The sequence below is a fragment of the Alligator mississippiensis genome, chromosome 14, assembly GCF_030867095.1.
Source record: "Alligator mississippiensis isolate rAllMis1 chromosome 14, rAllMis1, whole genome shotgun sequence".
NCBI classification, from domain to species: Eukaryota; Metazoa; Chordata; order Crocodylia; family Alligatoridae; genus Alligator; species Alligator mississippiensis.
Genome location: NC_081837.1, coordinates 14,628,456 through 14,640,519, shown reverse-complemented (window position 1 = coordinate 14,640,519; position 12,064 = coordinate 14,628,456). Strand labels below are relative to the sequence as shown.

The window sequence follows — 12,064 nt, the reverse complement described above, 5'->3', positions numbered from 1 at the left end:
TAGAACCGCTTGCATTATTCTTATCTGCTATCACTGTATATCAAATGTTTTTGCCTATTATCGAATGGAGAGGTCATGGTCAGTCTGGGGGTTTGTCCCCGCCTGGAACAAGGTATTCGAGTCATAAATCCAGTGCCAACACTTACTTCTCCAAACACACCCATCAGATCCTACATTTCAAATGTCATCCCCTGTGCCCTGGCCTCCTGAGGTATTAACTAATGGAGCATAAAAGGATGCCACATGCCAAGTTTTGAGAGACTAAAATTTGAACAGAATATCAATTTCAATAACTGTTGTTCAATGACTTCATGATGAGCTTAATTCAGAGTTATTAACCTATTACACAGATCCTGCAATCTTCTTCTATAAAAAGGAAGCAATCTGCAAGGACAGAACTAAAACATTCCCCTCTTCCCCTTCCCCCATGCTAAATAATGCTTGCAGTTAACATAATTACATAATGGCTTCCTCCTATATCATCTCCCTTGTCACAGCAGCCATATACAAAGACAGGAGAGAGAAGAATCCAGACAGGGAGAGAAAGAGGGCAGCTTCTAAAATTAAACCACCCCAGATCTGGTTTCAGCGCAAACTTGGGCTGGAGTTAGTATCCAGCAGAATTTACTGTACATCACTCCCACCAATTCATTCTTTATACGAAGGAGAAGGTTAGTCCAAGCTGTTTAACTCAGGGTTGAGGAAGAAAGGAAGTTTAGCTGTTTCATACTGGAAGGCTGCTCATCTAGACAACTCGATGAAAGGAGTGAGACGAAAGGTCTGAGGGCTGGTAAAAAGGGATAGGACTGACTGACTTCACGGAAATCCTGGGGGTGTAGACCACTAACAACACAGGCGGTTGCAACGCAGGACTTCTGCCATGCAAAACGGCAATACGGTTTGGTGTATTAAACGTCAGACTTGGGATCACAGTTCTTGCCTTCGCTTTACCATGGCTCTGCTGAATGACCCTGGGCAAGCTGCTCCCTATGCCTATGCTCCCCCTCTGACCCTATTTGCTTTGCTCAGTTTGATGCCAAGATTTTTAAAGAAAGGTCAGTTCTCTGCTGTGTGTTTATACAGTGCTTTGCACAAAGGGAACCTAATCCTGATCAGACCCTCTAGGTCAAGGGCAGGGAAAATTTGGCTCAACAGGTCATTCTAACCAGCCCATGGGGCCACTCAAAAAAACAAACAAACAACCCCCTCCCCAAAACCCCCTAATTATTACTGGCCCGTGGCTGCCCTTCTGAAAGCAGGCTTGCAGAGGTCATGTGCCATTGGACCGGGCAGGCTCCATTCTTCCACCTCTGTAGGACTCCCAGGACTCCACCTGGGAGCCCTACGTGGAGGCACTGAGCATGATAGCATGCAACTGGACAGCTGGTAAGTGGGGAGGTGGGTGTGGGGTTTGTGGGTGGGGGTTGGGCCCTCCCACCATAGCACACAGCCCCCGCCATGGTGTGCAGGCCCGCTAGCAGCAGTAGCAGGCGGAGCCGCACACTGCCAGTCGGTTCTTTCTGCAGCAGGCATCCCCAGGCCTGCGGGATGCTCCTGCAGGTAGAGCCCTCTGGCAGTGTGCAGCTCTGGCCGAATCCTGGGTGCTGCACATGACAGCATGAAGCCTGCCCAGTCTGGCCCACTGGCATGTGCCTTCAAACCAGACCAGACTGCCTCCATGTTAGCATGCAGGGCTCCTGGCTCTGCAGGTGGGAGCCATGCGCCAGTGAGCAGGGCTGGACCAGCTCCATGAATCCACGTGGGGCTTCCAGCACTCCAGCAGGGAGCTGCACATAGTGGAACAGAGCCCACCTAGCCCAGCGGCGTGCAATGCCCGTGGCTCCCGGTCCGTGCACCATCAGGCTGGGCGGGCTCCATGCCACTGTGTGTGGCTATGGAGCTGGCCTGCCTGGCCTGATGGCAAGTGGTTCCCACCTGCAGTGCTGGGAGCCCCACGCTGGCATGGAACCAGCCCAGTCTGGAACAAAAGCACGTGCCAGTGGGCCGGGCTGGGCCAGGCAGGCTCCATGTTACAATGCGCAGTTCCTGGGATTCAGCCAGAGCCATGTGCCACCAAGGGGCTCTCCCTGCAATGGAGCAGAAGTGCCCTAAGGGCTTGTCACCTGCTGCTGCTGCCACTGGTGGTGGTAAGAGCTGTATGCTATGGGAGGGAGCATGTGGCAGAGGGGCCACATCCACCCACACACACTCCCAAGCCCCCCACACATACCTTCACAAACCCCACCAAAACCCCATACCCCTTCACAAACCCCATCCCACACACACCCCGACATCCACTCCCCACATACAATACACAAGAGTAAGTCTTTTTTTGGTGTTATTATGCAATCACCTCTATATACCCCATGCAAACACACAAATCAGGACAAAAATATTTCTTGAAATATAATTAAAATGTGTTACAGTAAATGTTTGATTTTTAGTATGCGATTTGGTTTGTTTTCTGGTTCCAAGATGGCAAACCCCCTTCTGAAAAAGGGAACTTCCAGGGGCAAGGGGGAGTGGGGGATAGGGATCAGATGGACTTTTGGTGGCAAGGGTTAGAGGTTGGGGTGGGATTTTTGGTTTCAAGATGGCCATCAGGGGGCAGGACACCTGTCAAGGGGTTGAGCTACCCTTGTAGTCCCTCAACAGCTCACCAAAAGCAATTAAGGAGCCCTCCAGCTGAAATAATTGCCCACCCCTGCTCTAGGTGCTATCACAATCTAACTAAAGATGCACAACACCACTGATCTCCAAGAACAGGGAAGGATTTCCTATGCAATCTTCCAACCCATTCAATTCTTAGTGCCCCTGCTGCACGTGAGCCTCTCGCTGCTCGGTATGGAGAATGTTCTAGTGACAAAGACACTTGTCCAGCCAGGATCAATGAGATCAGCAAATTCAGGAGGTTACTGTAAATAATGTAAAAACTATATTAGCTTCCTATCAAGTGATTGCGGCAGCCTCTAGGATGCACTTCAGACTGCTGAAGCAATTAATAATATTAGCAGGGCATGAACAGATTGACTGACAGATCTGTTTACACTAAGAGTCATTCGTTTCATTTCCTCCCCTTATTAGTTCCCATAGAAGCCCTTTAAAATGCATGAAAAAATACCAAATACACAAGCTCCCACTCAGTAAGTTTTCCAAGCCTTTCATTTATCCACTGAGAACTGGCAGCTTGGTTGTGCACTACAGGACAGAGAGAAGATGATGTGCAAGACTGTCCCCTAGATGTTCTGAGCCATGCATCTCGTTTTGGGCATAGACAGATTAAATAATTATACTGAGTTAAAAGAGAAGGGGGAAAACTTACTGCATGGTAAACTGATCCACTCATGTCTCTACTCTCTCCTGCAGTCAGTGAAGCCAAACTGCAATACATTTAGAACAAAACCCCCCATTTCGTTCAGCAGTAAAACTATTCTCATTTAACTTCCACTTACTGCAGGATAGATCAGATGCACAAAGCACTTTACACCAGATCAGCTTAATGTGTTACAGATTTCCCCCCTTAACTCAATATAATTGTTTCAATTGTCCATACCCTGTACAGTTTTCCTCTAGCTACATTTATAATTCCCATCACTCTAGCATCCGAGTGCCTCGTATCAATGAATATCTCACTCACTCCTGTGAGGTGTGAAGAACTACTACCCCCATTTTACAGAAACTAAGGCACAAGAGAAATTAAGGGACAAATTCGAGGATCTACAGCAAGTCTACGGAGAAGCCAGGAACAAAACTAGGTCTGTTCATTCAGGGCTTTAGCCACAAGACCAGCCTTTCAATACAGGACATTTCAGAATGAGATGCAGGAGAAATGCATGCTCATGAAGTTATTGATCAAGCAGCCTTATAACAGAGGGCAATAAAATTCATCATGCCATGCAATTTTAGATCCCTCAGTTATTCCTTCATTTTAACTCGGGGTGCATTGGAAACACCCATCAGCATCAGTTAGTCAGACCTTTCCAGCTGAGCAAGATTGCAATGGGATTTCCTTTGAGAGCGAGTCGGCGACACCAAATTAGTCACACGTTACACATCAACCATGTGCGTCAGGAATACAGTGGGCAGGAGGCTTCAAGCAGGAATATGAATCTCAAGTTTAATCTTCTTTATCCTGAGTGGGTTTTTTACTTTACTATATTACCATATTGGCAAGTTTTGATAGACTTGTAGAGCAATGCACTCAAGTGTAGCTTGAAGTATGCAATACACATTTTCAAACTTGAGATTGAATTAAATAACCTACGTCCCAATTAGCAAAGCACTTAAACTGGCACGCATGCCTCGCTGAACTCAGTGGAGTTACGCATACACTTGAGTGCTTTGCTGGGTAGAAAGGGATGTAAAGTGCTTTGTTGACTTGGGACCTTAAGACCATACTCTGATTAGTATAAATTAACTACTAAAATTTTAACTAAAAGTCCTGAAACAGAAGTAAGGAATTTAAACCAATGGTCAGTGCTCCTGCATGGCATTCCAGGCCATTAAGTAAAGGGAGAGACTATCTAGAGAAAAATATGAGACCAAGTTAGATGACACTGATGGAGAGATTGGTCCTGGACAGAAAAAAAAGTGGAAGAAATTTAATTAAACACTCTTTATGCTTCGCTGATCTCAAAAAAGCTTTGAGCTCTGACAAGTGGTTAATATGAATTGTCTAGGTTTAATTGAATTGCTTCAGAGAATATTATAATTGGAAACAGTCAGATTGAATAGATCCACTTGGAGATTCAAGCCCCTTCAACACAAGTTGGTGCTTAATCCTGGCAAGACTTACTCCAATTTTACAGTGCACATTACGCAGGGAGCCAGCTTGGATGATCACATCAGAGCATTCAGGGTGTAAGGTCCTTGAATCTGTGACGTTCTTGTTCTTTCTAACGTGAAAGCAGCTATGAAGATAAAGCATGACAGTGAGGCAACTGAGTCACATTTAATATGTTAGTCAATGCAGACCATAACCTATAAGATTACGTAAATACTGCGGCAGCACTAGACAATCTGCAAATGAAGGCATCTCATCTAGCACTAGAGTGCAGCACCAGATCTTAAAAGTAAGTAGGGTAAATGAAGAATGATGCTGAAAACAAGCACTTTCTCTGCGATCTCACCAGAAAAAAAAACAGGTTGCCATGATTGCCAGTCTCTGGATTCCCCAAACCAAGTAAGGGCAAAAGCAAGTGGTGAAGGAACAAGAGTGATATAAACAGCTAGCTGCAACGATTTGATCCAATTCTCATCGTGAAGCAGTAAGAGTCGAGTTGGATGTGGAGCGCTAGTGAAGATCTAGCTTTTCATTATGGGCCTAATTTAACTCTATGATGAGACCTGTAATTATGTACAAGCACAGTACTTTCACTGATCTGGGGCAAAATACCAAAGTCTTTATCATATCTTGGTATTCCTGAATGTCCACCTCCCTGCCTCTTCTGAGTAAAAAAAGCCCAAATAAAAAAGGAATAAAAATGTCAAGTTAAGAGGCAAGAACACAGAGGATCCTGAATGGAGATGCAAGGTTTTATTTATTTATTTATTTATTTATTTATACCAGGAAATTATTCCTGGTAAGACGGACAAAGAAATCATTTGGGGATGGAGAAGGAAAGCCAGAAAGTCGCATGATGGAAATTGCCATTTTTTTTAATTATTATTTTTGGACAATTATGAAGATGTAGCCCAAAATATTAAAAAAATTTCTAAAACTAAGTTTTTAGTACTTCCTTCATTTTGGGCATATATAGCTGGTGGAAATGGGTAACACATCAAGTTTCAAAATTTAAAAAAAAAATCTTGAAAGGTTTCTCTTTGATCAGTAACGATGGGGATCTTGACTCATGAAGCATACAGGAAAGATGATCCATATTCAAGGTGTAAATTTAGAGTGCCTTAGTAACACCATATTCAACCCTTGTGCAGCGGCATGTTTTCAAAATTAAAGTGACCTTCATCCGATTTAACTTAATCCCCCTTCCAAAGCTAATAAAGCCAAGATGAATTAAGACCTCATTCTCAATGAGGATACCCACACAGGGGTTTTTAAAAGTTCAGCTAATCCACTTTAATCAGGGTTTTGTTTCCCTGCTTGTCCCTTGTTTAACCAGACAGAGATGGAGATGGGGAAAATCATGGTCCTCGGACTGGGAATACTTACAAACGAAGAAGGAAACCGAACCCTTTTATTATGGTGGTCGCAAAGGACCTGTCTTATATTCACGCTCAAAATAGATTAGAAATAAATTCTGTGGACTCATGGTCCTTAGATTTGCTGAAAAAAGGCTGCATGGCCCAGTTAACATGGAAAAAATGCTTAACATTTATACAGGATATTGACACATTTTATACAGTTTCCACTCAAGATCAAGCTGGCCTGAAGCGAGCACCAACAGGATAAACAAAGCGGTCAAGAGTAGCCTTGGCCACCCAACATAAATATTTAACTATTTAGCACGTCTGAAAAAAATCTGTGAACAATATCCATATTCCTTCCATTAGGCAGTCACCTTATTTAAGCAGGGAACTCCCAAAGGTTAAACATTAACACAAGCTTCTGTTTCCTGAAGCTGACTGAGCTTTGAATAATGCTGTTCAAGAGTCGTGATTCAGCTGACCAATTACAATGGATGATGAAAACAGAATGGATTGGTATGAAGCCTGCTTTCCAATTTTAAGCTCCAGCCAAGTGCGCTAGAAGTCCCGGGCTGAATACTGAAAGACTTGCTGTTATCACTACTGATGCCAAAACACCTTTTGTTACTACTGCTCTGCCCTTTTCCCCTCCATATGTCTTTCTGTGTGCAGGGTGGGCCCACGCAGTGAGAGTTAGTACAACTTTTGCATTTATTTCAGAAGGAGCAGATCCTTAGACAGCAAGCTGCTTGTGGCAGGAATTCTATTTTACAACATTCATTTGTATCGTGCCCAGCGCAATGGAGACAGCCCAGAGGTTATGACTGTAGATGGAAACTGGTAGTGGATGGTTGATGCAGAACTAGAGATCGCCTTGAACCAACATCCCAAATCTGAACACACACAAACACATGAAATCGGGCACATCCTAAACCAGAGCCAGAAGTGATGACTTAACACAAGCAGGGCACAGAACTTTTGGGGTGTTGAAAAGGCAGAAAGTTTGGTCCATGTGGATCAAATGAAGATAAGGACTGCAGGGTTGAAGGCAGCTTTATGTTTACCCTGCCCATCTTCCAAAGTCCGAAGCAAGAGACTCCTTAAACCCCCCCCCCCCCCCAAAAGTATCAGTGGCCTGATACAGAAATCAGCTGATAGCAACCTGAATATTGGTGCGTGGAAAGGTGCATACATCACGTTAGCGATTTGATTAGCATGAGTTGCTTGCTTCTCTGTCCACAGAACCAACATCATCACATTTAATGCCTTTAGACTCCCACGCGTTCATTATGCAGTTGAGCATGGGCCACTTGCTCTGCCATATCACTAAGGAAACTAGAAGAACCACTACAGAACAGGAACAACCTGCCAGATGTACTCTTGAAGCAGAATGTCATGCAAATGTTATATTAAGTTGGCCGCGTTTGGAAAAATATGGAGGTGGGGGCCAGGGGAGGGGAAAGGAGGAAGGGAAGAATTTTTGGTTGTCCTATGTTTCTGCTTTTTGAAAGGGTTAATAGGAAGCTGTACCTCCTTTTTATGCAAGGTGTGAAAATGGTATATATTTTAAAATGTCTTGTTCCAGCAAGGTCTTATTTATAACACTTTGGGGAGCAGAACTGTCAGACTTTTCCGTTACTTACGGTTTCTAATTAACCAGACAGTACTCAAAGCATTGGAAAAGTCTATAATATGGTCCCTACTTCAGACAATTCTAACAACATATTAAAGCCAGGGGATGCCAACTAGAGGCACTTGTACATGTGATAGTTGTCATAATGTACGAGAGACAACAATGTCACTTGTGTGACTTAATGGCATCAGACCATACATATGTGCCAGTTCGGGGGGCATTTAGATGAGTTGCATCATTGCAAACTAAACTTCATCTGGGGGGCAAGCTGCAGAGGGCGAGGGTCTTCTCCTCCATAGTGGCAGTGCCCCCCTGAGGCTGCTTAGGCAGGCTGCCAGCAGGCCAGGTGCTGCCCCAGCTCGGAGGCAGCACCCAGCCCAATCCAACTGTTTCCCAAGCCTGCCCACTGGAAGCTCGCGGGCTCCGCGAACAGTTGGATTGAGCCAGGTGCTGCCTATGGGCTGGGGCAGCACCCAGTCCACTAGCAGCCCACCCGGGCAGCCTCGGGGGTCACTGCCGCCGTGGGGGAAAGGACTGGGGCCCCCCCACAGGTCACGGCACTGGCAGCCTACCGGCAGCTCACCCGCCAGTTAGGGGCAGGCTCTGGGAAAAAAGGGATCGGGGCCCTCACTGTAATGCAACAGAAAATTGAAATGGTTTTCAATTAAAAACCCACCATTTCAATTTAGGGGACATACAATAAAAAACCCTGAGGATTCAACCCCCGTCATGTGTACAAGTGCCCTAGGTTTACTTTTCCTTCCACAGAAATGTTTTCCTATAAAATCCAAATGCCTATAGAAAGCAAAAGCTTTCCTTAGACATGAAGAATCATAGGGAAGCTAAAAAAAAAGAGAGAGTGGACTGTCTATTCTCTCTCAGAGAAGCTTATTCTTGTCCAGCCAAAAATACCCAAGCCTTATGGGACAGGAGAATGGAAGATGCTCCCCAGAAAATAGTTCTTCATACCAAAGGCACTCAGATGCCCATGGTGCTTACCCTCTAATAAGTGCTTATGGTATATTTATGTTATGAAGTTTCAACGTAGGTATATTTAGATACCAAACTCAGCTGTACGTACAATGACATGGAATGGCTGACCACAAACTTTCTGAAAACCAAACATGGATTTAAAAACAAAACAAAACAAACACTGACCAGCCGGGTTGCATTCATCTCATCTTGACCCTAGGTTTCGCAGTGCAAGTCCTTCTCATACATTAGGACCAGAGTTGCACTCGCAACCCCTTTTCCTTGTGTCTGGTTTCTGAAAGAAAGCCTAGTTTTTAGGTTTATAAACTTTTCCCAGTTTGGTAAACACACGTGGGCGAAAACAGGCTGCAAACAAGACACGTGCATTTGTAGAAGCTCCAACTTTAAGTAGATTCCCACCCAAGGGGAAAACTTCCCAGCAAGAGTGTCCTTAAAAATAACTTCTGAAAGCTACTTGTTTAAACAGTTATCAAATTTGTCTGCAAGCAGCAGCAAGCTGCTCAATTATAGCCCTAGCACAACACCAAAACCAAAGCCAAACCATCACATTCTCACCACCCAGTGGAAGAGAAGGCAGATTGTGACTGAGACCTGTAATGAGGCAAAGCCTCCCTGTGCTCAGCCCAAAGCTCTCCATAAGCAAAGCAAAAGTTTGGCAGGGAAAAGCAAAGTTTCAGCCTTGGTCTGTAGGAAGGAAAACACTGTCATCCTCTACACTGATGGGGAAACTGAGGCACAGAGAGGGAACATGGCTTCCCTGAGGTCACGCAACAAGCCAATGACAGAGCTGGGGGCCAAACTCTTAGCCTTCTGCATCCGCCTCAAAACCACCGCGCACACATGCCAGTGGAACAAAAGAGCGTTTGATCCGCTCCCCGGCCTCAGCACTCACCCTGCAGACGGACATCTGGTTAGTGGTGAGGGTGCCAGTCTTATCAGAGCAGATGACCGAGGTGCAGCCCAGTGTTTCCACAGACGGGAGGCTCCTCACGATAGCGTTCTTCTTGGCCATGCGGCGCGTGCCCAGGGCTAGACAAGTGGTGATGACAGCAGGAAGGCCCTCTGGAATGGCTGCCACAGCCAAAGCAACAGCAATCTTGAAATAGTAGATAGCACCCCGGAACCAAGAACCGCCATGGACTGGGTCGCTGAAATGGCTGATGTTGATGACCCAGACGGCTATGCAGACCAGTGATATGACCTTGGAGAGCTGCTGACTGAACTCATCCAGCTTTTGTTGCAATGGTGTCTTCTCTGGCTCAGTTGCAACCATCTGATTCCTGATCTTGCCAATTTCTGTGTATACCCCGGTAGCAATGACGACCCCAACAGCCTTGCCAGCTGCAATGTTGGTACCCTGGAAAAGGGGAAGAGGTGGGGGAGATTCACGTTCATGCTCAGAATATACAAACATTCAGATCACTTAGCCTCCAACAGGAAATGGGTAGCTCAGTGTGGCCTGGTGTTAGAGTACAAGATTAGGAATCGGGTCTCCTGGACTGTTTCCTGGTACCTGTCACTGATTCAGTGTCTAACTTCTTTCACAAGCTTTGACTTGATGACTCCTATTTTCTATGACACCTTGGTGGGGCTTTTTTGTTTTCGTTTCTACCAACTGGTCTCTCCGCCTTTGGCGATATCCTACTTATCCTGCCAGAATCTTTCCAAGGTTGACACCAAAAATTGAAATTTGTGGTTCTCAAAACATGTGTGGCTTGGGGCTTTTCGGGGTCAGAAGCATCTCAGTATGTAATGCATACTCTCCTTACCCCTACTGAATGCACTGAAAAGTTGAAGTTAATTCCAAGCGAAAAGAAAAACACTCAATATAGGATCTCTGACTTCACATCTCCCCAAATGCTCAGAGTATGGATATACGGTTTTTAATGCTATAGAAAGAGGGGAAACTGCTCTTCAGAAGACATTTGTTTGCTAAATAACTCTAAATTTGCCCCCTCAATGAAGAAGAGTTAAAATAGCAGCAGTTCTGTTACACTTGCATCACTGCAGAGTCATTCAGTTATGAGACTGTTGCAGTGTAACATCTTATATTAGTATCCTTCAATATAGATACAATTATAATGACAGTCTATATATGTTGTCTACAATATGTATTCCTTCAAAAATTGCTTTGACTAAGTTTTGATTAGAGAAGGACTTAAGCCTAAATTCCACGCCCTCCCAGTTTGGCAAATGTTCAAAATGTAAGCATAAATCTGATTTTAAAACCATCATTAATCTTTGAGATGCAGCAAGAAAACAAAATCCCAACACCATTGAATCTGGCTCACTTAAAATCCAAATGCTAAACTTGCAAACTTGACTGCATCTCTACTTTTCCTCTTGGAAGCGGTTTGAGCTGGATCAATTTTCATGTTTCCACTTGCATTGCTTTACTGGGTTTGTTGTTTGTTTTTTTTAAGATCCAAGTCAGTCACCAGAGCTCTGCTGAACTTGACATTGAAGCTATTCAAAGGAGCAAGAGAGGCTCTCATGTCTTGGTAGAAAACATTTCACACCATCCTAACTGCACTCACTTCAACATAATTACTTACTGAGTGGTTTGAGCAAGAGAACCAGAACCTGTGAGATGTGCATGTTTAATTACAAATGTCTCCCATACCACGTGAAATGAAAGAGCCATAAACGTGCAAGCTGGATGTTCAAAGGACCTTCAGAGACTTAAGGACTGAAATCCTTCTGAAATTCAATGGGAGCTGGATTCTTAACTCCCTCAGACCAGCTCATTTGAAAATTTTAGCCACACATGGTAAAGTGACAACCACACCGGTGATTAAGCCTTAGCAGAACACCCTTTCACCAGGTTACAATGGTTTGGGAAGGGTGGGGTTGAAATGTCTCACCTGTTCCATGCCTCCAATCCACTGAATTCACTGATCCTGCCATAGCCCATGGCAAATGAAAGCAGAAGGCAAATGAAGGTCAGGCTGGCAGTATTATTTTCTTCTCAAACATAATGAAATGCTTTTTTAAATGAAGGGAAGCACAGGGGTACAAATCTCTCTCAAAGGCCAGAGGGCCCTTCAACTTTGCTATGTGGTGAGCTCAGTAAGATACAAGACCAGGAGGTCCATTTTAAAACTGCTATGCAGTTATGACTTCGGAGGGTCTCTATATCAAATCGCTTGGCCAGAAATGTTTGGGTCTATGTAAGCAGGTGACCGGCCTGATTCTGATAATACGTAAATGGGAGGGGTGGCATTTTTCAGAAGCGCTCATTGCTGGCCTAACTGTTCCCGCTGGCATTGTACTTCTATTGGCCTTAATGGTAGT

At 44.7% G+C, this 12,064-nt stretch overlaps 1 protein-coding gene across 2 annotated transcripts in view; it reads right to left on the bottom strand.

Annotated features, from left to right (window-relative positions):
* The window catches only part of ATP2A3 (ATPase sarcoplasmic/endoplasmic reticulum Ca2+ transporting 3), a 148,600-nt gene that overhangs the window by 53,723 nt on the left and 82,813 nt on the right, over nucleotides 1–12,064 (bottom strand). For both annotated transcript variants that reach the window (XM_006272254.4, XM_019493449.2), the window contains exon 8: nucleotides 9,663–10,127. In XM_006272254.4, coding sequence (XP_006272316.2) covers nucleotides 9,663–10,127 — 465 coding nt within the window. The remainder of the gene's footprint in view (nucleotides 1–9,662; nucleotides 10,128–12,064) is intronic.